Below are 26,966 nucleotides of genomic sequence, written 5' to 3'. Positions count from 1 at the left end.
AGAAAAAAACGTGGCCCCATGACATTCACAAAACCTCATAAATATGTAAGCAATGACGAATGAATTTTATATCATAGTGCAGTCTAGATTAATACATATTTCTCGTTGGATGGTAGGAATGCATTTAAACCATGTTTAATCATCATTCTGAATGAATGTGCCAATCACAAAGTCCTAATCAATCCAAGCTGAAACCAATTTGGCTCGACTGTTCAGGACTCCATAAGGGCAGTTAGGTGGCACCCAGTGGGTGCTGCAAAATTATGTGGAACTTTGAATGTTACTTGTGTTTTCTTCTGTACCTGACAGCTTTCACATGCTTTTGAGTCAGATTTAGTTCTTTCCTGTTTCCTTTGTCGGCCCTCGAACCTTTTCAAGTTGCCTTTATGATAAATTCCTGCTTCTGCGCTTCCCTCTCCCTAAGACCCCAAGTCGTGACACAAGGCATGTTTTTAACCTAATGTAATGTAATGTAAAGTTGCTGTGCTGCTGTGTATCACGTGTGAGAATCACTTCACTTTCAAGTTCTTGCTGAAGGCTTTACTTTATTGCCATTGAAAGGGTTTGTTTGGCAGTTTTGAACTATCCAAATTAATAAAATCTTTCTAAACAAATTCAAATTCTATGATTATCCATTCAACAACACACTCACAGGTACAGGTCATTTGGAGCTATAGTCATTTGCCTACAAGACCCTTCGCTTTAAGGAAATGGATGGTCAGATGCAATACAAAAAGCTGCTTTTGGAATGGTTAATGTTAAACCACATTGCAATATCAATTTTTTCATGGGAAATCCTGAGATGGTAAGTAATAAAAGTGATTTTGAAAGTAATAATTCATAATTAATGCATTCGAAGATATCATAGCCCATTCATACCTTTCTTTGTACTCCAAAGTCTGAAAATGTGTTCTTTCTTTTAATGTGGTTTCCTTCACTCAACTTTGTCTTTATTAATTTTGCTCTGAGGGTGGGCTCAGCAGATTAAGAAGCCGAACTCTGGTTGGGAGTGATATGGTATGGCTGGCTGCCAAGAGGACAATAGTGTCGCGCACTAATCTACACCTCTCTAAATGAAGCTCAGATTGACGTGGAGGGTTGAGCAGAGCATGGAAATATAAGAACAGCAGATTAACCAGGCTCAGGCAATTACAGCAGCAGGAAGCACAGAGGCATGCTGGGTAAATCTTTTGCTGCTCTGATAATGAAAGGAAAAATTACATATTGATGACATTTTAGCGATTTACAACATAGGAGCAAAGGGACACAGTGACTTTCCAACCACAGAGCTCTTGAGACTTGGTATCATGTTTCAGCCTTTCACAACTTTGGAACCAGGCAAATTTGTATATTTTTGTTACAAATTTTTGAAAAAAAAAAAAAATATTCTGAAAGAGTTTCTGCTGTCAGCTATACAGAGACAGCTATGCAGACTGACTGCTTAAAATCCAACAGAGAGCTAATGAGCTAAAAATATGATAAATTAAAAATATGGTAAATGGCTGTGTGAAACCCAGTCTTCAGGCAGAATTGTCAAATTCTGTAGCTATGACTGCATTTCATCCCGGACAGAAAGTCATCTTAATTCACAGAAACCCATCCTGACCTCATTGCTTTAGTGGGATGGGACGTTGTATTGAGTATATGGATGTGTATGCATTAATGACAAGACATATCTTTTTTTTTTTTATCTAATCGCCTCAGATTTAAGTGCTCTGAAAAAGAGGTCAACACAACACCACTGACACCCTGAAGACTGTAGGAAAGTTCTTAATTATGAAAAGGGGTTATGGTGCTTTTACAATAATGACCACCATGAAAAAGAGAGAGCATTTGAATGTTGGCAAAATTACATTGTGAACAATTCTTTAAGGCCCATCTCTCCAACTTGACTGATATTGTCTTTCATCTAATAATGTGCAACTGATATTCCTATTAGAGAGTTCACAATGGAACACATTTGAAAAGATGGTCAAGAGTCAGTAACCATGGACCATTCAGCACTGACAATTTATGTCTTTAACAACCACTATTAAAAACTAATATTGTTATCTTCAAGAGGGTTGTAAGCATGAGATATGTGTAAATATGTGTAATATGTGCATTCTAGCAAATTCTTTCTGATAAGATCTCTTAAGACTCTCTCTAATTTGAGGTGGGACATTAGTCACTTCAAATGCTGTAGAATCACATAAATAGACACTGATGAAATTTCATCCTCTCTTAAAATATTCAAGCATGCTAAACGAATCTGCATGTTGTCAGCGTTGCATGTGTCTCGCTGGGATTTGCTTTGCACTAAAGCTAATCTCTGAATCGTAAACCAAAGCACTGTCAATGGCGATGCCATGAATCATCCATTTTGAACCAATCAAAAACCTTGTTGACTTGAGTGATCCAGCTGCCAATTAGGTGCATTTCAAGTCCCACCTCTGTCTGCCCTTGTCCAACCTTTCTTTTAGCATCAGTTGACCGCATGTCAAACGCACATGCCATTCCTCCCCATCTAATCAGCAGGCAGACATTGCTGCTCCCATCTTTTACGTTTATTGGACAGGACCCTGCTGCTGGAGGGGGTGACATTCCACACAGGACCTGTGCCGATCCATTTCAAAGCCAATGAATCACGCCAGACTAAAATATGATGCCAGTGGGGGGGATTTGGAGAAATAAAGCATCAACAAGCAAGCAGCTGTGGAGGGTGGATGATGTGCTATTGACCCCAACCAATAATAAAGCACAGAGTGACAGGACATGCTTGGCTTTAACAGAAAAACGTACTTTGTTTCACGGGGGACAGCGCTTCTGGTACACATTAAAGTGAAGTGACTGTCATTGTGATTGACAGCAGCACAGCACACAGTGCATACAGTGAAATTTGTCCTTTGCATTTAACCCATCGGCCTGAGTGAGCTGTGGGCAGCCATGACAGGCGCCCGGGGAGCAGTGTGTGGGGACGGTGCTTTGCTCAGTGGCACCTCAGTGGCACCTTGGCTGATCGGGATTCGAACCGACAACCTTCTGATTAGGGGGCGCTTCCTTAACCGCTAGGCCACCACTACCCCACATGCTCTCACTGCTCACATTTAATTTAGTTTTTTTTTTTACTTGTGAACTGGTTGGGTTCTTACCTCTTCCCACTGATGTATGTATCTTATGAGCCTGGAAAGGCGGAGGAGCCGAAGCAAGCTAAGAATCTTGGTGAAGCGCACAATCCGTAGGGCGCGGGCCGTTTTATACACCTCAGAGTCAATGCCCTTCTCCACTATGAGAAATATATAATCCACCGGGATGGAGGAAACAAAGTCCACCACAAACCAGGTCTTCAGGTACTTCTTCTTGATGGTCTTGGGATCGAGGATGATATCGGAGTTGTCCTCAATGATGATTCCAGTTCGAAAGTTGAGCACCAAGTCCATGAGGAAGAAGGTGTCTGACACCACATTGAAGATAATCCATGGTGTTGTGGTCTCGTCCTTGAAGAAGGTGATGCCCACAGGGATAATGATCAGGTTGCCAACCATGAAGAGCAGCATTGTGAAGTCCCAGTAGAACCTGAGAAGGAGATCAACAGCGATTTGAATTTCTTACATTTCTTAAAATGTCTTCACCTGAGGTTATAAATATTCCTCAGTCACATTCAAGGCACGACCATAATAAATGGCACGTCCACGTCAGGCTCTGCTGTACTGCGGATCTGAGGCCGCAACTGACAGGATGCTGAATGCATTTTTTATTTAATTGTGTCATTTTCCAGGGAAATCTGCTCCCATTTAAACGTCTGAAACGGATATAAACCCCGACTGACCCCGGCCGCTATGATCCAACCCGATGGGCTTTTTTTCGCAGAGTACGCAGGTAGGACTCAAGGTCACGTCTCCGTCCCCTGGGTGCATTGCTGAGTCATAACTGTGACTGATGCAACTCGCCCGCGGACGGATTGTGCGCCCGGCGGACACGACGCACGGCTCCGGGGGGGGGAAATGTCTGGTTTAATTTCGGGTGCGTGTGACTCGGACCACGCGGCCGAGCCGTTTCGGAGACGTCACGGTGACGAGCGGCGCGCGCGTGCCGCCCGGTATGGACCGTGTTGCCACGTCCGCCTTTAACACGCGGCTTTCGGGGCTTGCCTTTCCTCAAGAAACTCTTTAATAAACGCAACGAAAGTTGCGACCTTACGTCAGTATTTCGTTTGTTCGAGTGTTCGTTCCGACTGGGTCTGGCGGCTTTGTAATGGCTATATTCCTACTTGCTTGTTTCTGTGCCATCATCTGGCAACGCCGACCGAGCGTTTGTTCTACCCTGGCAATGCAAAAAAAATACCTGTGGGTCACTGGTAATAAGTAATAAGTTTCAGCACCACGGACAGCTCATCTGAGTTTTTTTTTTATTACTCAATGATTATCTGAACTGTACTTGGATCGTTTCGTGGGCGTTTACTGAGCCGAACCTAAGAAACAGCACAAACTGAAATAATTATATTTATCACAAACAACGGCTCCCTGCGGTTATTAAACATTGCCATGGTCAGACCAGCTCACCCACTTAAACGCCTGGAGATGAAAAGCAGGCAAGCGCCTTTCGGGATCCAACATTTCTAGGACAGGCCTGGATCTTTTTCGGGTGGTTTCAAGGTGACTTCAGACACAGTGAGGACCCGTACCCCCCATTTGACAGGGGGCTGGACGTCTACTGCACAATGAAACTGTATTGATGGGATGATGTGGTGTGCATTAGCGCGTGGATGCTTAAGGGATTACGGTTTTCAGGCTGCAAAAGAGAATCGACCGTAAAACACTAGCAAATCGCTTTTTAAGGGGCTTTTTTTTTTTGCCTCCCAGTTTACTTAAAGGCACAGGCCATATAATGAGCTGATGTGCGGGCTGGGAATTTCTATATTGATCTGACTGTACCGAGGCCGGGACTGTCCTGTAGATGGATGCTGTTATGTCTGCATCTTAAAAAGTCGGATGAGAACACTAATCACGCTACAGACAGAATATACATGTATGTATATAGATGTGTGTGTGTGTGTGTGTGTGTGTGTGTGTGCTAATCTCACCATCGCATACGCAGAGAGAGCGAGAAGATGACTCTTTATTGGAAATAAAGCTTTTTCATCCATTAATTGTATGTGGATGTATAATTATTTTTTTAGATTAAATATGGGCCATGAACGTATGAATTGGTATGAAAGTCCGTTTGTTGTATGCATTTTTTTTCTTTATTATACCTACGAACACAACACAGAGTTGGACCCGGGACTTGTTGACACTGGCCATACAGCCGAGGTTTTATATCGGAATTCCGAATACATATTCTGGCAAAAAGGGGACTCATTGGGGACTCTTCGCATGAACCGTTCTAAATCGTGGTACTCCGCCTCTCACCTGAAGTCGCTGTAGGGGTGAATAATCCAGTTCCCCGCGGACTTGACGCGCTCCTGCTCCTTCTCCACCGCCTTCTGGCTGCCGTACATGCGTAGGGAGAATTTGTTCACTCCCGGCTGGAGCATGCTGCTGAACTGGCGCTGCATGAAGCTCGCCTGGCTGCCGCGCTGCTCCGCGTCCTCGGACACGATCTGGGCTCCATCTTCCGACTTCTGGAAGGTGACGGAGTTCCCGGAATTCCTGGGCTGCTGGGAGCCGTGGACGGAGGAAGACGCTTTTCTGCTGGGCGCGTTGGAGAAGGACACCCGGGAGTCCTTTTTCTCGGGGACCCCGCCGGAGACGGGGGTGTCGCCGCCCTGTCCCAGCGCCAGGGAGCCGATGGGGGTGATGGAGCCGTCCATGCTGGCGGTGGTCGAGTTGCAGGCGGCCCGTTTGCTGGCGTCCTCGGCCCGCGTCGCGCCGCCGGTCTTCTCCGGCTTGGAGATGATGGAGCGGAGGCTCCCGGTGGTCCCGGAGTCCCTCCTGCACTCCCCGTTTTTGTTGCACTTCATGCTGGAGACCGGAGCCGAACCGCCGTCGCCTGGAGCGTTTGTCGCCTCTACCGTCACCGCCACTACGGTCGTGGGAGATTTCCCTCCCCCGCCGCGGAAGGCTTCTTCATCCCGGGCGCCAGCATTTCCGAGGCAAGTTCGGGCGGCGGCGGCGGCGTCGCCGGAGGTGGGCTGGTGTGGCTGCTGCTCCCCCGGCGCCGAGAGCAGCTCGCTGTTGCTGGGCGTCTTGCACGCCGTAGACGCAGCGCCCCCCGCTGGCGAAAAGTTTTTCATCCGTATGCTTCCTCCTCCTCCTCCTCCTCCTCCTCCTCCTCCACCGCTGCTGCCACCGGCGCGGCGCAGTCGCGGGTTCTGGAACTTGGGCTCCTCCTCGACGTCGTCCGCCTCGTCCATGGCGGCGCGCTTCTTCCCCGCGCCGCTACCGAGGACGGAGCGTCCGCCGCCAGCCGCCCCCTGCTTCACGGGAGCCCCGGACGCGGACGTGGGCTCACTCCCGTCCATGACATTGAGCGGATCGAATTTCGCCTCCAATTAGCTGCGCGGAGCGCCGGCCGGGGAGGGCGAGCCGGAGAGGATGGGAGAGGAGGGCAGGGGAGCAGGGGATGAAGAGGGAGAGAGAGAAAGGAGAGAGGCGACGTGACTTCCTTGCAAAGGATGCTCCGCACGACAACAGCCTGGCCGTTCGCCGTAATATTCACTCACCGGTGGGCAAAAATAGCCGACACGGTCCCCCACCCACTTACCCACCCTGACCTTTCCTCGATTTAAACTAGTTTATTTGGCAGCACACACGCGTCTTTTTCTTTTCTTTTCTTTTCTTTTCTTTTTTAACGCGCCGCAGAACAATAAGCATATGCGCAGTTAGTGTAGCGCCACAATGATGTCATTTCACAGAGGGTGTTTTCAATGACAATTTCTCCTCTGCGCCCGTCACGGGCGGCGGCGGCGACGAAACGGCGCCATCTAGCGGCCGGCCCGTCTACCGCGCTAACCGGCGCGGAGTGACCCGTCACCCAGAACCTGTTGCTCTGAATACGCGCGGGCAGCGCACACCCGTGGCGGAGGACCTAAACTCATTCACTCATTCACTCCTGTGTGCGTCCTGATAAACTTTTGTGCGGCTGATCTCCAGGTTCGTGAAATTGTCTGGTTTCCCCACCAAAAATGTTCAGAAGTGCTGGAGCAATGGATGCTGCTTGAATGTTACTTTTTTCCAGCAAGACAAAGACACAAAATGATTGTCACAGGCCGTGGCTTACTTAAAAAAGGCCATCACCAATGTAGTTCCTTTTTCATGAACCTACCTATAGCTACAAAAAATGGATTAGAGATAAAATCATGCATAAAGCAATTCAATGAATTCTCATTCAATGGTTTAACGGTCTACTGCACATTTCAAATAAACTACACATCTTTTCACATCTTTTCAAAAGGCTGCATGAAGTAATGTAGGGGTGAACAAATGAATGAACTGATGGGTTACTGAAAGGTCAAAGTCTGGCACTTCGCCCTTCACACATTTCCTTTAGCATTTCCACCCTGTGATGAATCTTGGTGGCATCTAGTGTCCATCCAGGCGGCCAAACATACCTTGAGATAGAGGCAGCCCGCATTAATGACATTGAAAGGTTGTCTGATTTCAGGGAACTCGTCTTGTGCCGCCATGCAGTAGCCCCTCGCTCCGTCCTAAGTGGATGGAGGGGCTCAACATCCCCCCGATTTGGAGTGTCCCTGCGCCTCTCAGCTCCTCACCTTTGACTGGGAGAGCTGGGGAGGGCACACTGTGCCAGATGGAGTCACTCTCTCTCTCTCTCTCTCTCTCCCTCACCCTCTCTGCAGTGGCTGGTTTGCCGGCTATCACTTCCTGGTATGACACGCTGCTGGAGTATGATGATGCACTCGACCTCGTTTGCATAAAAGGCAGAGTTCCAGGAAATAGACGGCAGGTCTAATTGAATTTGGCAAAATGCCAGCTCTCACACACAAAAAAAAACCAAGGAAAAAAGCAGGTAGCACAGTGTTCTTTCATTCTGATTGCACCTCGGTGACCACCGTATAGCCTGTCTTCATGGGTTTGGCTGTAACCTTGAGCAGGTTTTGCATTTGATTTGTAAGGTCTGAGCATGAAGTGTCCACTGCACCACAATACTGCGGCCGATGTCATATTAAAAACAGAAGCAATCTGGTCCTCAGCAGTCACAAGAGCCCATGTACCACAACCATATGTATACACATCTTCAGACGAAAGAGTTGGAAATAATGATGACAGAGTGTTAACCTTGTGATAATGCTGAAGCTGAGATGTACACAAACATGTACATGTAGTGTATTTATATCAAACTCAGGAACATTAGTGTCTGTGTATGATAGCTATTCCAAGTTTGACTGCAAAGCCTATTTTAAAATTTAGTGGCATCATGGGTATTCGAGTCACACTTCCTGTCTGATCTGGTGTGACCCGCCTCTGTTGCCGTGGCAGCACAGTGAAGTTCCTTGGGCATGAAAAGCAGCCTTGCAAGGAAATGGAACCCAGAGAGAAGCTGCAAGGCTCTCTCAGCCCGCAACCGATCACTGAAACTCACCGCTGCACCTACACATCGCTGCCACAGGTACTCACTTTAAACTCAGGACTGCAAGAGACAGTCAGGGGACAATCATTTCCAGAACGCAAACACACTGGATGACTGGGTACATAGCTCCTTGGGTCATGGGTGGCCAAAGCTCATTAGTAGCAAAGGTTGTGTAGCCACAGCCAACCAGGCAGGATGTCCATGTTGACCCACTACCCCGACAAAAAGGACCAATCTCATGTCATAAATGAAAAAGAGTTCAATAAAAATTGTTAAAGAAAAAAATATTGACAAAGAACATTACAGGGTGGTAGTAGACTAGTGGGTAACACACTCGCCTATGAACCAGAAGACCCGGGTTCGAATCCCACTTACTACCATTGTGTCCCTGAGCAAGACACTTAACCCTGAGTGTCTCCAGGGAGACTGTCCCTGTAACTACTGATTGTAAGTCGCTCTGGATAAGGGCGTCTGATAAATGCTGTAAATGTAACATTACATTACATACAATATTACGCTACACGCGTAGCAGAAGAAGGGTGCTGGGTTTGATGAGTCAAGTTTTTATGTTTTCTACTGTAAAAACAATGAAGACCATGTGGTGTGGGAGAAGAGAATAGAGTGTGTAGAAAAACTCTTTCTCCCTCCACACAAAGCACTGTATTCAACCACTCCAATTTGATGTTACCTGGCAGAAAGAGGCATGGCACAGTAGAGGTTAAAAATGAACAGTTTCTAATTTATTAACACCGGTAAATAATTATTGTAGTTACATGTGAATATTGAATGTAAAAAGGTACCAAGGTTACAGAGAAAATAAAAATGAGAAGAAAGAGTAAAGGGGGAGAAGAGAAAGAGAGGGGCTTCCGATGGAAAACCCCCTGAGCAAGAAAGCTCAGAGGTCCCTTTTTCCACATGTGAGCAGACCTTTATACCCCTGGCCTACAAGAAGTTGTCACTGGCCTACAAGAAGTTGTCACTGGCCTACAGGAAGTTGTCACTGACCAATCAGAACCTGTTGTTTCTGATGTCATGCCCCCGGTGCCTCCCATTTGGGGAAGACAAAGAGGGTGGGCGGTCCTGACGGCTGACACTTCACACGTTGCCGTCAGACAAAAGGCATGTAAAACAGAGGTGCCGAATCTTCACGCACGACCATCGACACAGGAATGTCACACCTCCCCCTGCAGACATCTGTTATGCAAGGCAAAAGCAGGCTCCCGTGATGTCCATTCTTACAGATGGCCGGTTGATCCCCTGGGGCACTCGAGTATTCAGGGTCCATGGGGATCACAATTGGGTCATGGTTGTGTATCTGCTTGCTTCCTGGTCAGTCGGGAATTCAAATGTAGCCAATAGTTGTGGTTCTGTGTCCTTTGCGATCTTCAGGCATCTGAGATCACCCTTGTAGGGAAACCTGCCTTCTTGACATAGATCAAACACAGCAGCATACATAGAATATTCAACTTGATCCAGGGCTTTTCACACTTGGTTGGGTTCTTTGTCTGGAGTGTGATGAATTTAAAAGGTTGTAGGTTTGCATACAGATTGTGCATGTAGAAAAACAGTGTTCATTGTACATTAAAACCAAACCAGAAAAACAAACGACAACAATGATCAGATACTGTAATGCAAAAAACATGTAAATATAGTGGGAGGCTTAAAATGATATCAGGGAATTCATAACTCTGCGAATTTGCATCAGCTTATTAAGTCTAATCAACAACAGTGGCCGGAAAAATAAATACAAATAAAAAGTCCCGCTTGTTGCTATGTGATTGGAGAATTACACCTTTATTAGGGAATTCATAACTCTGCGAATTTGCACCGACTGACGAAGCTCAATCAACAACAGTGGCCGGAAAAATGAATACAAATTAAAAATCCCGCTTGTTGCCATGTGATTAGAGAATTACACCTTTATCACTAAAAGCTATTATTTGAGATTATGCCGTTGTTGAGGTGTTCAGAGAGAAAAACAGTTTCACATAAATATAAATTCTGATCCTAAACATGTTGATCATACTGAACAAGAATTTAAAATGTAAACAATGAATTTTAACAGTGCAATTTCCAATCCCTGATCAGTTATTATCAAATTGTTCACTGTGGGACATGGTTTATGATGTTCAATGCAATACCGGTAATCTAAAAATCCGATGGAAAACCCCCTGAGCAAGAAAGCTCAGAGGTCCTTTTTTCCACATGTGAGCAGACCTTTATACCCCTGGCCTACAGGAAGTTGTCACTGGCCTACAGGAAGTTGTCACTGACCAATCAGAACCTGTTGTTTCTGATGTCATGCCCCCGGTGCCTCCCATTTGGGGAAGACAAAGAGGGTGGGCGGTCCTGACGGCTGATACTTCACACGTTGCCGTCAGACAAAAGGCATGTAAAACAGAGGTGCCGAATCTTCACGCACGACCATCGACACAGGAATGTCACACCTCCCCCTGCAGACATCTGTTATGCAAGGCAAAAGCAGGCTCCCGTGATGTCCATTCTTACACTACATCATGTGGCTGGCCGGGCACATGTATCACTTGCCAGGGAGAACTATGAACTGAGAAGGCATGCCAGTAAAAGAAGCTTGACTTTTGGACAATGCTCTGCGGCATTCATGTAGCTGTTTCTTTAAAACGTCTCGCCTTAATGTACATTGTTGGTGTATGCTTAAGCTTACCCAAAGTAACCATCCATTTTCATGGCAGCACAGACTCATGGCATCCTTTTCAGTATTGGACGGGAATGACTTGCATCCAAGCCACTGGCATCAATGTATTATTCTTTCTCAGAACTATTTTTATTAAACTCTTTTTCATTTATGACATGAGATTGACATTATTTAATTTTTGAGAAAAACATTGTGCTCTTTTTCAAACACTTAATGACGCACAGATTTTCATTGACATCAACCTTAATTAAGATGCAGGAGCACATGACCACCAAATAAACCAGTCTTTTCAAAACATTAAATGCCTCCATAAATAATAGACAGTGTTGATTATGTATATGTATATTTTTCTAAAGCAGATTTAACAGATTCTTTAACATACGAGTATTATATTGTAAATTATTATTAGTAAACCCCTCCAGAATAAAAACACAGTGCCTATGTGATTCTAATACTGTGTGCACCTGTTCTCTTGAAAATGACAATGGCAAAAAACATTCTGTGGCATGTGACTTGTGCCCCCGTAATCAGAAGGTTGCCGGTTCAAATCCCAATCTGCCAAGGTGCCACTGAGGTGGCACTGAGCAAAGTACCGTCCCCACACACTGCTCCCTGGGCGCCTGTCATGGCTGCCCACTGCTCACTCAGGGTGATGGGTTAAATACAGAGGACAAATTTCACTGTGTGCACTGTGTGCTGTGCTGCTGTGTATCACATGTGACAATCGCTACACTTCACTTTACTTCCAGCAGGTGAATGCAATTTACGACTTCTCACATGTACATTATCATGTAATAGCTACGATGTTCTCAAAAAGTCTTAGAAGATTGGTAAGAGAAGATTTGACAAAACTACATTGTCTTTAAATGCTTTTGGGAAATGCAGCCCTGATTTGCTTTTCTGTGATTGGTAGCTCAGGGTCACAATCAGGACATTGGTGGCATTCCCACTCTCACCTACATTCATACTTCCTGCACAGCCAGAGCACGTTTGCCAATTTCATGTGAGCGTGGCTCAGCCACTCAGCTCAGTTGCCTCGTTTCAGAATTTCAGATCCTTCTGATTCTGAAAACCAGGCTAAATTTGGTATTAATTGAGTGGCCCTCAAAGTAACAGAAGTTCATCGATCAGATCTTCCAATGAAAAGGTCAAATCTCTCTTGCTTATTCAAAAAGTTTCTTCAAGGAGAGAAACTACTCTTTTTGTGTGTTTGTAATTATTTCTCTCACCTAGAACACAGTCCTTAATGAGGTTAGAAACTCTTGTCAAAACCAGACTGTCATTCCCGAGTCATACATAATTGGAAGATTTTTTGGCAGCACACACGCGTCTTTTTATTTTATTTTTTGTATTTTATTTTTTTATTTGTATTTATTTAATTTTTTTAAAATATTAATTGGCCATGTTCTGCAAAACCATTGGTAAATCACGAACTACAAACCCCAACTGGTCCAGTGTAATGATCTGCATTGACTGTCCACTATGAAGTGGTGGCCTAGCGGTTGTGGAATTGGCCCCGCAATCAGAAGGTTGCCAGTTTGAATCCCGATCTGGCAAGGTGCCACTGAGCAAAGTACCGTCCCCACACACTGCTCCCTGGGTGCCTGTCATGGCTGCCCACTGCTCATTGGTCCATTTTGACCTTCATTAGGCACTGATTGCATGGGTGGCTTTGGGGACACTCTGGTAAAATTCACACTGGTCTAGCTTGGACTGGCTGGAGCCTCTGCAATCACCATAAAACCCCTCCAGATGATCCAAAACATGGCAGCCCGTCTCATCTTCAATCAGCCAAAATACACCCATGTTACACCTCTTCTTACCTTTCTCCACTGGCTCCCGGTAGCTGCTCGCATTGAGTTCAAATCCTTGATGCTTGCCTACAGGGCTGTAAATGGAACTGCACCCTTCTATATCAACACAATACTACCTAGCTACACTCCTGCATGCCCTCTCAGATTGGCAAATGAAATGAGACTGAAAATTCCCTCTTCACGGGGTCTCCGATTCCAATCATCTCCGTTGTAGTCCCTGGCTGGTGGAACAACTCCATTTGACTTGCCGAGACTACCACCACCTTTAAGAAGCAGTTGAAAACCCACTTATTCAAAAATAATACAAAATATATATATATATATATATATACACACACACACACACACACACACACACACACACACACACACACACACACATATTTTTCTTCATCTAGCACTTAACAATCTCCAAGCATGCTCTTTGCTGACAAGTTAGGCCTTATCAGGGCTCTTAGTTTTTGTAAACTCAAAATCTATAGAAATGGAACGAGAATTGTTGGGGTGGTAGTAGCCTAGTGGGTAACACAATCGCCTATGAACCAGAAGACCCAGGTTCAAACTACCATTGTGTCCCTGAGCAAGACACTAAACCCTAAGTTGCCCCAGGGGGGACTGTCCCTGTAACTACTGATTGTCGCTCTGGATAAGGGCGTCTGATAAATGCTGTATATGTAAATGTAAATGTAAATAAGAATTGCTGGTGTCTTCCTCCTGTAAGTCGCTTTGGATAAAAGCGTCTGCAAAATAAATTAAAGTAAAGTAAATATATTGCAAGCATTTTCACTGACATGCAGATGACACACAACTGTACATCTAAACCAGATGATATGAAAAAAACATAAAACTTGGATGAACAGCAACATCCTCATGTTAAATAAAAAGAAATTAAAAATACTGTTGCTTGGTCTTAAAGCTGGCTGAAGGAATCGACAGTGATCTATCCTTTGACACTTAATTAAGTTTGTGAGACTGCTATCTTTCACATATGCAATATTGCTAAGCCAATATAAACACGGACTAGATATAAATCGCCTACTGAAACTACTGAATAAACTCCAGCATGTCCAAAATGCTTCTGTTAGAAGAACATCTGACCACTACTGACCCTACTGTACTGTGTTCAATGCACTGGTTACCCGTAAAATCTGGCATTGACTACAAAATGCACAGATATCATGATGTACGTCAGCTAGGCTGTCCTAAGTAGACTGCCAGGGACATATGTTCAGACGTCCTACCACAACCACTCAGTTTTAGCAGCCCTTATTGAATCTCTGTGAGCTATGAAGAAAGAAGAAAGTGAAGTGATTGTCACATGTGATACACAACAGCACAGCACACGGTGCACACAGTGAAATTTGTCCTCTACATTTAACCCATCATCTTGAGTGAACAGTGGGCAGCCATGACAGCCGGCCGGGGAGCAGTGTGTGGGGACAGTGCTTTGCTCAGTGGCACCTCAGTGGCACCTTGGCGGATCGGGATTTGAACCTGCAACCTTCTGATTATTGGGCCACTTCCTTAACCGCTAGGACACCACTGCACCACTGCTACTCCGGGTCCTGACACCAAGCTGCCACCGAGATGGACCAGCATCACCATAATGGACATTCACTGTGGACCTAGTTTCCACTGGACTAGTTAAAACCTAATCTGCACTGTCCAATATCCTCGTGGACAAACACAGTGCACCACGTTGGTCTACTTAACGCCATCCCTACTCTTACCTATTGCATGCTCACTGAAACCTGGAAGGAGATCCCTTTCTGACTTACTCCTTCCCCAAGTTTCTTTACTTTTTATCTTCACGGAGGTTTTTACTTTAGTTGAGTTTTGGGGTTGTCAACTGCAAGGTCCTGTCAAAGCCAGTCAAAACATACTATTTTGGGCCAAAAAAACAAATGCTCTTGGTTTTGTTTTTATAAACCGAGCTTTGAATGAAAGGACCCAGATGATTTACAGTATGTCATAGATGCCAGTATCAGTAATGAATATGACCCATGCTTAGTGTGTTGCATTGTACTTCAATTAGAAAACCGCTCTTACCTCCGGGATCTCCCCGTTCAACCACATTTTAATCGTTTTGCACTCTTGCACTTTAAGGGTTCATTTAAGCCTAATGTGAAATATACCCCGTGAACTGAACTTATTATCTATTTAATCAGTGGGGCAATTAATAAGTGGTGCCACATGTTTGCATTGTTTGTGGATTGCAGGCCTAAATGAGTCATTCTCAGGCTTTTTGCTTGAGCCAGCGACTATTTATATGCTGTGTCAGGCTAAGCACACATTGTGCTTTCACATTGGCAAGGATTCCCTCCATGAGGACTACATATACTCCAGGGCACATTTTCACCCCATTTGACCCAGTATGTGGAAGAGAATACCCATGAATGTGCATCTCTCTCGGCCACAGACTAGCTAAAAAGAAAAAAACATTGGGAAAACCATCTTAACCAATGTTTTATTTTCTGTATGAAATTGGACAATCCTATTCAGCCCTACTCACTCAGGACACTTTTAAAATCATTTTATTCTGATTTACATAACAGAATGTCAACTTTGAATAAGTTAAAAAAAAAAAAAAAAAAAAAAACAGAACTGGAAAAAAATCAGTCTGGGAGCAAGAAGGTAAAAGTGACCAAATTTCACACAGAGAGCCTCTGATGTAACTTTGCAGGCAGCTTGTTTGCATGTTTTTACACCTGCTGGCCTCCAGAAAAAAAGTGATCATTAAAAAATACACATTTTAAACCAGCATTCACATTTTGTTAGTGTTTTTTCTAATGTGTGGTATCTCTGCATTAGAGAAATGCTGTTCATTCATTGATGCTAAATAGCAGGTGCTAGAGAGGTCCATCTTTCACTCCAATAAGCAACATGAAAGCAAGATTCTAATTTCTAAGACTCTGGGTGAGGTCTCTTTTAACCCTCAAGACAAAATGCGAGTGTTTTAACCACTGGCCTTATATTCCACATTTTATGGAATAGTTTTATTTTGCACACATTTTTGTTCAGAGTAATGAATATTTAAAATGCTATTAGAAACACACCAACAAAATGACAAGAAAGCACTCTATTGGTTTTCTAGTAAAAATTTGGTGAGCCTGATCTACAAGGCGATTTCTCTTGACCAATGCGATCAATAACATCCACTTTTCAATCACTCAATTCTAAGTAATAGGAATAAAAAAATTGGTCAAATAAATATTTAATGACATGCAATCTCAGCTCCTTTCACACAGACACTTAATGAATCAATCTCAGAAGCCATATTCTTTTATAAATAAAGATGGATTTGTGCATGTTCCCATACATCTCTTCCCAAATGAAAGAATGAAAACCTAAAAAACACTTTTTGTCCTCTTTATTAAATCGTGTGCACGCACTTTTTGTAAGAGAAGAAAAACACAGTTCGTTTCTGTCTCCTGGCGCAAACCCCAGCACAACAGCTCCCCCTTGTGGGGGGGTGGAGGCTCTTCTGCAGCTCACACGCTGCATTTCACTTCACATTTGTCCTCGCTTTAAACTGAGCGTAGCATGCTCCGGTCCACTTGGAGTTGAGGAATGAGGACTCTCAGAGTTCAATGATAAAATCAATATGGGATGGAAGGAGACAAAGTGACAGAAAGGGAAAAAAATGGTGGAAAACTTAAATGAACGAATGTCGTCCATGGCTGTGTTCACTGTTTATTGGCTCCTGCTTTGTCCGTGGTCATGCCAGTGGGATTTCCAGTTGGCACATGACTGGTAAAATATGTCTACGGGCCCAGGCCTCCACTTACGGGTGTTTGCTTATGTGTTTCTGAGTGTGTGTCTGTGTGGAGGCTGGAGGGAGGTTTTATGAGTTGTTAGCAGTGTTCTCATTGCTGGGGGAGCTGGAGGAGGAGGAGGAGGAGGAGGAAGGAGTGAAGTTCGTGCCTGATAACCCTGGGGGATCTGTGGCTGTGTTCTGACCACTCAGGCTTTTCCTGCACACTGGACATGTGTCATGCTAAGAATGAGATAATGTAAAGATTAAGATCAAGTAAACAGGAGACATTTCAAATACACATAACAATAAAATCACAACCTGATAAATTTTTGAATATGGATGATTGAAAAAAGTTAAAAATAAGAGATACAGACTGATTTAACTCACCTGTTCCAGCCAGGGCACTATGCAATCATTGTGAAAAAGATGATTGCATGGAAGTTGCCGAACACTCTCCCCTTCACTGTAATCTTCTTTGCACACAGGACACTCCAAGCCAGCACCTAATAAAAGCAGAAAAATGTACTTAAATTTTACTTATTGATGCAGGTGTGAAAAAAAATTACAATAAGACTTTTTAAAATGCTTGGTATTGTGAACTAGGGCTGCACGATATTGGGAAAATATGCGATATTGTTGTTGAATATTGCGATAACAATATTTCTTGCGATATAACATTTCCCCAGAGAAATGCTTTTTAAATTAGTATTATTATCTATTTAAAAAACATTTATATATGTAATGATCATACTAAAATTAAACAGGTAATATATATTCGTCTGATCTTATTAAATCTAATTCAGGCTAAAAAGAAACAATATGTCAAGGAAGTTGCAAATATTTAGACTTCAAAACATTATGAATGACATTATGATTTTTTTTTGCTGTTACCATAGACCTGCCAACACAATATGAATTGCTTTCAAAGATTATTTTATATTTACATGTAACCATACACTCATCAAGAGTGTCCTAAAACAAGAGCATCTTTTAAACCAAATATTTCCTTGCCTTGCCTGTTGATATATATATATATATACACACACACACACACACACACACACACACACACACGTATGCAAGGTTGAATCGATTGAATCGCTAAAAATCGATTACTAAAAGAGTTGGCAACGAATTTCCTAATCGATTCGTTATGTCGCGCGATGCGGAGACGTTTGATTATTAAAAAAAATAATAATTTATTTGAGCGCAGAGCGGAGTGAACACACTCGGTCTCTCTCGCGCACAGATACTAGCAGAGTTTGGCGCCTCATAGACAACACGGAGCAACAAAAAAAAAAAAAAGTTAGAGGAAAGATACATGGCGGAGGCAGAGAAATCTGGGCGAAAATATGCAAAAGCGACATGGCACGGCACGGGAGCACCGCGGCAATGATCCTGCACCTGAAACGCAAACATGTTGGAGTGTTTGAGGAGGAAGAAGGGATTTCAGCAGCAGGGTAAGTCGCTACAGAATCCTACTTTTGTTCCATTTTGAAGTGAGGAACGTAATGTCCCTGGTGCTGGTATTTAACTCGCCGCGGGAATGAGAACTAGACGGGGACTTACAGCGCCACCTACAGGTGTGGAGGGGGGATGAAACAGCGTTCGGACTGTTCTCTGCGTCTCCGCGTGGATGACTCACCTATTGTGTCCCTGAGCAAGACACTTAACCCTAAGTTGCTCCAGGGGAACTGTCCCTGTAACTACTGATTGTCGCTCTGGATAAGGGCGTCTGATAAATGCTGTAAATGTAAATGTTTACCCGTCGTCCAGCTTGACAGGCATGACAAGTTAGCGTTAGCTCGTTAATAACAGTAGTAAAGCAGGGGTGCTATAGTTACTTTGCATTAAAAGATTAAAGACATGTTTTTATTCACTAGCCTTTTTTTTGGACCATTCATTTTTCAATCTGTTGTCATGTATAGCTACACTGCAAAAAAAGCTTTTCTTACCTAGTACTTTTGTCTCGTTTTCAGTCCAAATATCTAAAAAAAAAATCTTAAATCAAGATTACTAGACAAGAAAAATGGCATGAGAAAATTAAGTGATGCTTAAAACTTCTGTTTGAGATTATATTAAGATTAGTTTTCTTACCCCATTGGCAGATAATTTTGCATGTTTTAAACAATCACTTAATTCTGAGATGTTTTATCAGAAAACAAGACATCATTTCTTATGCTATTTCATGTGTCTAGTAATGTATCTTCATTTAAGATTTTTTAGAGATGTGGACTGAAATCACGACAAAACTAAGTTGAAAAAGCATTTTTTGCAGTGTGTGTGTGTGTCAGTGTGAGAGTTTGTGAGTGTGTGCATCTGCAGTGTAGTGTAGAGAACAAGTTCTGACATTCAAACAAATCCTGTTAAATTTTCTGATTTGTATTGTTCTTTATTTTTTTTATAAATTATTTATCGTTCTGGCAGCTCAGGTGGCACTTTATTTTAAAAAAAAAGTAAAGCATACATGTGTATGTTTTTTGTGTTAGTCCATTTTTATTTTATTATTATTATAACAGCTCAAGGAGCAACATGTTTGTGCACTTTCTAAAGATTTTGGTTCTGTTTTTGAATAAAGGGTTGGAATAGAATGCTTTTCTTGTTTTTTTTTGTTTTTTTTTATCCGATTCTACAATTAATTAAAAATGTCGACTGATTAATCGATTATTAAAATATTCGTTAGTTGCAGCCCTAAAAAAAATTGGTATGTAGTGGAAACACTAACATATTGCCAACATCCACATAAAGAAAAATGTATATTAACATTCCATGGCCCGGTATAGCCAATTGCATTATATCACCTACTTGGGAGTCGGGTATAAAGATAGTAAGGGCCCATCAGATTGTGTGCCAAGCATTTGTGTGTTCAAATTTGACCAAAGTAATGCTGCATCCGAAATCGCATACTACATGGAGGAGACGAAGGAATCCCACATTTTCTACCTCTGAGAGTGGCTGGTCACTCCATGCAATATACTCGATAATTGCCAGTGTTATTTTCGAAGCATGTGGATTGTCTCGGGACATTTTACATTTACAGCATGTATCATTTTACAGCATTTATTTTCTCTCGTCTTGCAAGAGTTTGCTGCACCGGGCACTCGATGTGATTAACCCCTTACACGCTGCAGAGACATTTCTTAGACCGTGGTATCGGTCCTTTACACCGTGAAGTCGAGGTGTAGGCCTGTAGAAGAAGAAAAGCTGCCTCCCTTTTTGTAGAATCCAGTGTAGGTATTGGCTGTTGGCGCCACCTACTGGCTTCCATTAAAAAAAGAGTTTTTCTGAAACTCTCATGATGGAGCCGATTTCTCCTTTCCTGACCTCGCGGCGACGGCTCGTCACAATAGTATATAGTATGAGATTTCGGACACAGCGTAAATTTAATTTATCGCAACTCTTTGCGATACAGATATCGCCTATACTAATATCGCAATAACAATAATTTTCCGATATATCGTGCAGCCCTATTGTGAACAGAGGGCAATGAATCAGTGCTTAGCAAAATCCCTGCCGGCAACTAAACAGTTTGAATCCAAGTATCTTAATTATTACCTGGCCGATGTTTACCAGTTGCTGTTATGTTCCGACATGTTCACTCTGCTGTTATGTTCCGACATGAATTAAATCACCTCATCTGATGCTTTGCATTAAACTTGATGTTGTAAGGCTTGGATGTTGTAAGACCATATCCATGGAAACCCATTCCACCCATTCTCTATGCACTGCCCTGCTAATCTATGTACTGCTAATCAGAAGACCACGTGAAGAAATAAAGTGAAGTGACTGTCATTGTGATACACAGCAGCACAGCACACGGTGCACACAGTGAAATGTGTCATCTGCATTTAACCCATCACCCTTGGTGAGTAGTGGGCAGCCATGAAAGTTGCCCGGGGAGCAGTGTGTGGGGACGGTTCTTTGCCCAATATAATAGCTCTGAAGCTATAGCCTCTGCAGAAAGTTAGTGACAGTGCTACTAGCATTCACGGATTCCACTTTGTGATAACACCACTAACAGTTGACTGTATTTTATCTATGATTAACGTACTATGAAATATGAACTGCGCTGTAACTAGCATACCACGAGTTGAGAGCAAGCATCCTTGCTTGTGTTTAAGTGGCTGTGGCTTTAACATGTGACAAATCTGATTGGTGAGCATCAGTGTCTATCATACAGGGACATCAGTGCAACATGACTGGACATGGGGGGTGACATGTGCGCCCTTGGGGCAACAGCCGTTTTTAGACCGAACACGGTGTCGCTACCCGATTTAGACCGGAAACACGATTTGGACTGCGCATGCGCAAAAATACGTTGTTTCCGTGTTGAATTGGGTCACCACGCTGCTCTACGGCTGCTGCAAATTTTCCACCACATTCAACCAGGATACCTGATTTAGACCATGCACGAGTGCTCCTGATTTTATTTAATTACATAGTAATTGCAAATATTAAAGATTTACCAAAATATACAAATAACAATAAAGAAATAACATAACATGTTGAAATAACTTCAATGCCTTCAAAGCTTCTTGTTTTTACAATTTGAAGTGTTACTGCATTCTGAAAAGTCATTGAAAGTCAGTTCATCATCAACCAGAACCTCTTGTAATCTGTGAAATTTGTGAAGGGTTTGCAGTGTAAATCGGGTTTCCGGTCCAAATTGGGTAGCGACACGGGAAGCGCAGCACTTTGCTCTGAAATCCTGTATTTCCACTCGGCGGCCTTGCACTTTGAACTTTGAATGCTGCATGGTGTGCCGCATTTTCGCGCGACCAACGGAATCAAAGCGTTGGAGCAGGCAGCTTGTGGTTCTTACTGTGCTGCTCGCCTCCTCAGACTGACAGTGCATTATCTGCCCATGCTCTGCCCATTTGGCTGTATTTGCACCATGGCAGCGTCCCTGTCCCTCTCTTCTGCCTGCAACCCCAACACCCAGGGGGGATCAACAACGCTCCAGTTTCTCGCTCACGGACAGTCTCCAACCAACCCAGCATGTTTGCGCGTCCCACAGCAACGCTGACATTAACCAATGGACCAGAGTCTGCCTTTGCGATTTATAAAATTGTGTTTATTACATTGTCGGTATTTCGGTTCGATTTCGATATGTCGTTCAGCCCTAGTTGAACGACTAACTTTTCTCTTCACACACACAAAAAAAAAGTTACTAAATAACTGAAACAGTTTCCTTTCAATAGTGAGATTTGAGTGAACAGAAAAGAAGTTCTGGATGTGGTTTAGCTCTTCAGTGGATATTTTTTTTAGATCAGTCAGTAGCACTGACTTACTCACCCATGTGTTCCTGTGTGATCTGGACAGTAGGGAGACTCTTAATCTTATCCCTGTCAGCAGGTGGAGGGCCTGTATTCTCAAACTGATTTAATAACTGCAGGGAACATAAACATTAACATACAGTTAAGACAATTTAAAGCCAAATCACGACAAGTACAATTTTCAAACTACTGCCCCAGTCTGACATTTCCTACATTCCTGCACCAACTAGGCTAAGTAGCATTTCTCCAGGTTGGTCTTCATGATAGACACATGCACAGTAGGTCCGGAAAGTATTCAGACCCCCTTAACATTTTTCACTCTTTGTTACATTGCAACCAATTGCTAAAATCATTTAAGTTAATTTTCCTCAATGTACACACAGCACCCCATATTGACATTTTTGCAGATTTATTAACAAATAAAAACTTAAATATTAAATGGCCTTAATTTCAGACACTTTGCTGGGACACTTATATTTTTAAATTTAACTCAAGTGCTGTCCATTTCTTCTGATCATCCTTCAGATGGTTCTACACCTTCATTTTAATCCAGATGTGTTTGATTATACTGATTGGACTAGATTAGGAAAGCCACACCCCGTCTATATAAAACCTTACAGCCCACAATGCAGGTCAGAGCAAATGAGAACCATGAGGTCAAAGGAACTGCCTGAAGAGCTCAGAGTAAGAATTGTGGCAAGGCACAGATCTGACAATGATTACAAAAAAATTGCTGCTGCACTTAAGGTTCATAAGAGCACAGTGGACTCCATAATCCTTAAAGTGAAAACGTTTGGGACGACCAGGACCCTTCCTAGAGCTATCGGGGGAGAAGAGCCTTGGCATGAGAGGTAAAGAAGAACCCAAAGATCACTGTGGCTGAGCTCCAGAGATGCAGTCGGGAGAAGGGAGAAAGTTGTAGAAAGTCAACAATCACTTTCTACCAGCTTTAAGGCAGAGGCCTCTCCTTAGTGCAAGACACGAAAGCCCACATGGAGTTTGCATTATAAAAAAATGGTGAGATATGTTTTCTCTGGTTTTATGAGACCTGATGAGACCTTAAGCGGTATGTGAGGAGAAAACCAGGCACTGCTCATCACATGTCCAATACAGTCCCAACACTGAAGCATGAGGTGTCAGCATCATGCTGTGAGGGTGTTTTGCAGCTGCAGGGACAGGGACAGGACAACTGGTTGCAATCAAGGGACAGATTAATGCGGCCAAGTACAGGGATATCCAGGACAAAAACCTTCTCCAGAATGCTCAAGACCTTAGACTGTGCTGAAGATTTACTTTCCAAAGAGACAATGACTCTAAGCACACAGCTAAAATAACAAAGGAGTGACTTCACAACAACTCAGTGAATGTTCTTGAATGGCTCAGCCAGAGCCCTGACTTAAACCCAACTGAGAATCTCTGGAGAAACCAAAAAATGTCTGTCCACCAACGTTTACCATCCAACCAGCAGAGAATGGCAGAGGATCCCCAAATTCAGGTGTGAACAACTCATAGCGGTATCAAAACTCTAAAAAGGTGATCAAAGGGGAGCTTCTACTAAATACTGAGCAAAAGGTTTGAATACTTAGGACCATGTGATTTCAGTTTTTCTGAAATTCTGTGTTTTTCTTTCAACATGGGGTGCTGTGTGTACATTAATGAATGAGTGTGTAAACTTAAATGATTTTAGCAAAAAAATTAAAGGGGTCTGAATACTTTCCATACCCACTGTATTGTGGTATATCAGCAATAAAAATGGTTGTCAATACAATCTTTCAGACAAACAAATGCAACCCTGAACAACTACAAGTGAGAATGCAACTGAGCTAATATAAAAGATGAAAATACAAACAATACTGTTACGTTTGCTCACAAACTGAAACAAAAGACTACAAATTACAACTGAAATACCATCTAGTGTTATGGAATATTAGTTGACAACTACGTCTGGCCATGCAATTTTGGTTTCCTTTGAGCAATCTTTGTGGGTCACTTTAGATCATCATATAAATCACAACTCTGAAAAACTTTCAATTTCGTATTTAAAAAAAAAAAAAAAAAAAAATCATACACACTCACTATACAGAGATCCAACTATAATACATATGCTTCTAGAAACGCAGGCAGACACCATTTCTAGAAGTACTTAATAAAAATTAGCACTGTTTTATCAAATGATTGAACTCACTTGTGTGATAATTGCATCGAGTCCATTAGCACCCCATGCATAGTCCATTGGATTAGAGTGAAGCATGCCCCTACAATTACCACAAAATATCCACATCAGGGCATGATAAATGACATATCAAAATCTGTTAGGAGCCTTTATATGTATATACCATGGTCCCATGCCAATGTTTGGCATTGCTGTTGGTGCAATAATTCCATTGACAAGCTGTTGAATAATTCTGTGGAGGGATTTCACAAAACATTAAAACAAGAGTTTAATATGGCAACTAGTGTTCATTTCAACATGGTTGCTAATTTGGAACAAAATACCTGAATATGAACTTCAACATGAAAAACTTTTGAGGATGCCCGGAATAGAGCAACACTCACCCCTCTAAAGTGGGAACACCCTCATGCCCACGTGATCCCTGTCTGCGGGGGACATGCCGCCCGCGTGGTTGCCTGGCACCATACCGTTGTCGGGAAGCCATCTCCCTTTCTCGTCGGTTCTCTGCATCACGGTTGTCCTCTCCTGCCATTCCCGTGTGGAGGTTGAAGCCCTCATCAAAAATGCCTAAGGCAAACTGTCCATAGCCATGTGGGAACGTAAATAAGTGCTGCTCCACATTCTGATCAAAGAGAGGGGCACATATTTACATGAACATAGTTTTATCTCCTATTATTCTGACACAAACATTGAGTATAAAATCTGTCTCAAATTATTCTACATACCTAAAGCAACAAAGTCAAGGCTGTCCGTTATTGAATAGTTCAAAAATTAAGAGCTCACCTCAAAAGAGGGACGGTTCTGGTCATTTGTGGAAGCTGAGGAACTGGTTCCATTTTCAGCACTGGACAGAATAGTCATGTGATGTAAACAAATACTACCCCTTTAATTCAATCCAAAAGAACTCAACAATTAGAAAAACTTAATTAGAACAATTAAGGATCAAGGGGTTTGATTGCACATTTTTTTTGCACTAGAAACTTCAGTGTTCTCTAATTTGCATTAGAGAGCATTAGTGTCACAATTATTACTACTATTATTGATATTTAGGATCTCACTCAAAATAAAATGACACTTGAGGCCAACAGTAACTGGACAATTAGTGCTAAAAATATATTCATATGTCTAGAGCAAAAAAAGTGACAGAACTCCCACTAAAAGATTTCCTAGACCACAATTGGCATGATTTGTGTAATACCTTGACACCTCTGGCAATTCCTCAATGAAACCTGATTCACACCGGGGACAGGTGTAATCCTATAAGGAGATAATAGGAAGTCCAGGATGAAAAAATGGGGGGGGACAGTCTTTTCTAAATGACAACCTAACCTAAAATGATCAATTTTGTGCATGAAAATAAAATCTAACTGTTCATGGTCATTAAGCCACAACCTGTGCAGATATATTGCCCTTCTAGACAACTTCTACACAACCCACACCACATGGTGCTATGCATTGGCTCCATGCAGCAGCAGTTCATTCTGGAGCCTTCAACAATGACCAAGCGTAGAGACAACCATACAGTAACGGAACTGACAGCATTGTTAGAAAATGCTGAAACTAATGAATGGGGACTACAAAAGCTCTATATGCTACGGCACTTCGCACTGTGTTATTCAATTATGTTTCACAGCATTACGCAGTTAAAAAAAAAATCCCACTGATGATAGCTAGAGACAAGACACTGAGAAAGTGGAACCTGTAACCAGCATCTAAAGATCTGTTCGCTGCATGAGTACTCCACAAACACGACCGCTGAATGATAACTACTGGCCAATTCAAGGTTTGACAGCTCAGAATGCTGCATCACCACGACCCACCCAAAACATTTCACAGCCTAAGCAGCCGGTGTTCATTTAGGGTGTATCACCAGCGTGACGTTTCAGGTATCTAGCTAACGGGCTAGCGAAACAGACGCTGATTTGGAGACGGTTGGAAAATCCTAACAAGAATCTGATACAGCAGTGGTGTCCACCTTGTCTATGGGTAGGGCGAGGAGGTCGGTTACCGCTAAAAAAAATAAACATCAGCTTCCATTCCGAAAATTAAGTTCCAGATAGGGTAATGGCAGCAGCCTGTACACCTTTCCGGATTGACTGTTAGCCGGATGACAAGAGCAGCTACAGAATTAGCATCGGCGCTAGCTACCTGGCAAACGCGCGGAGCAAAGCCAGCGTCGCACGAAGGCAAACGTCCCCCTAGCATACATTTTCCGACGGCGGCTCCGTTGTAGAAGAAGTCACCCAGAGTTGTTTCTTACCGGGAGGCGTGGACTAATTTCTTCTGAACACCGGTGGCAGAAAAACCGGCAGGGCCGCGGGGGAGCTTCCGCCATCTTCTGATTCACTGTGGGACTCGAGACACGACGAGTACGGTTCGGGCGAAGGGACAAAAGTGCTAGACAAAGAACGCGAAGCGCTGTGTTCGTTTTGTAAGGAGTTTTCCAGACGGGATGTTGTTGTCCAACGTTTGCCACATATATGGATTATGAGAAATAATATATTTTTGGCAGGTGCGAGTTTGAATAAACTATGTTTATACATACATGTGTATATATGGCAATACATATTGGAGTATTTGTAATACACATTACACTCATGTAATATGCATACTAAACTATTTGAGCTCAACATTTCTAATTAATAATGTCGTTTTTTATTAGAAGAGAACGTGAAAGACACAGACTGTAAATGTAGCACCATCTGCTGGTCGAATCGTGCAAACCTGTTCCGCAGTCTAGCCATGCAGGATCAGCCTCTGT

At 43.0% G+C, this 26,966-nt stretch overlaps 2 protein-coding genes across 4 annotated transcripts in view; both read right to left on the bottom strand.

Moving 5' to 3' along the window:
- Positions 1-7,717, bottom strand: part of LOC114789206 (potassium/sodium hyperpolarization-activated cyclic nucleotide-gated channel 2) — a 36,003-nt gene extending 28,286 nt beyond the window's left edge. For both annotated transcript variants that reach the window (XM_028978369.1, XM_028978370.1), the window contains exons 1-3: positions 7,532-7,717; positions 5,391-6,476; positions 3,132-3,555 (exon numbers count right to left, since the gene is read on the bottom strand). In XM_028978369.1, the coding sequence (XP_028834202.1) occupies positions 3,132-3,555; positions 5,391-6,442 (1,476 nt within the window). In that variant the 5' untranslated portion in view covers positions 6,443-6,476; positions 7,532-7,717. The remainder of the gene's footprint in view (positions 1-3,131; positions 3,556-5,390; positions 6,477-7,531) is intronic.
- An 8,481-nt stretch (positions 7,718-16,198) lies between these two features.
- Positions 16,199-26,575, bottom strand: rnf126 (ring finger protein 126). Of its 2 annotated transcripts, none has more exons than XM_028978392.1 (9): positions 26,466-26,575; positions 25,404-25,462; positions 24,989-25,049; positions 24,589-24,827; positions 24,369-24,437; positions 24,218-24,287; positions 22,052-22,145; positions 17,144-17,259; positions 16,199-16,996 (listed from the first exon to the last, which is right to left on the bottom strand). In XM_028978392.1, exons 1-9 carry the CDS (start codon positions 26,538-26,540, stop codon positions 16,844-16,846), a joined length of 936 nt encoding a protein of 311 aa, XP_028834225.1. In that variant the 5' UTR covers positions 26,541-26,575; the 3' UTR covers positions 16,199-16,843. The 2 variants fall into 2 exon arrangements, with proteins under 2 accessions (XP_028834225.1, XP_028834226.1); XM_028978393.1 differs by having other exon boundaries at positions 24,589-24,782.
- Between the last annotated feature and the right edge of the window lie 391 nt (positions 26,576-26,966).

The sequence above is a fragment of the Denticeps clupeoides genome, chromosome 4 (genome assembly GCF_900700375.1).
Source record: "Denticeps clupeoides chromosome 4, fDenClu1.1, whole genome shotgun sequence".
NCBI classification, from domain to species: Eukaryota; Metazoa; Chordata; class Actinopteri; order Clupeiformes; family Denticipitidae; genus Denticeps; species Denticeps clupeoides.
This window is presented reverse-complemented; position numbering and strand designations above follow the sequence as displayed.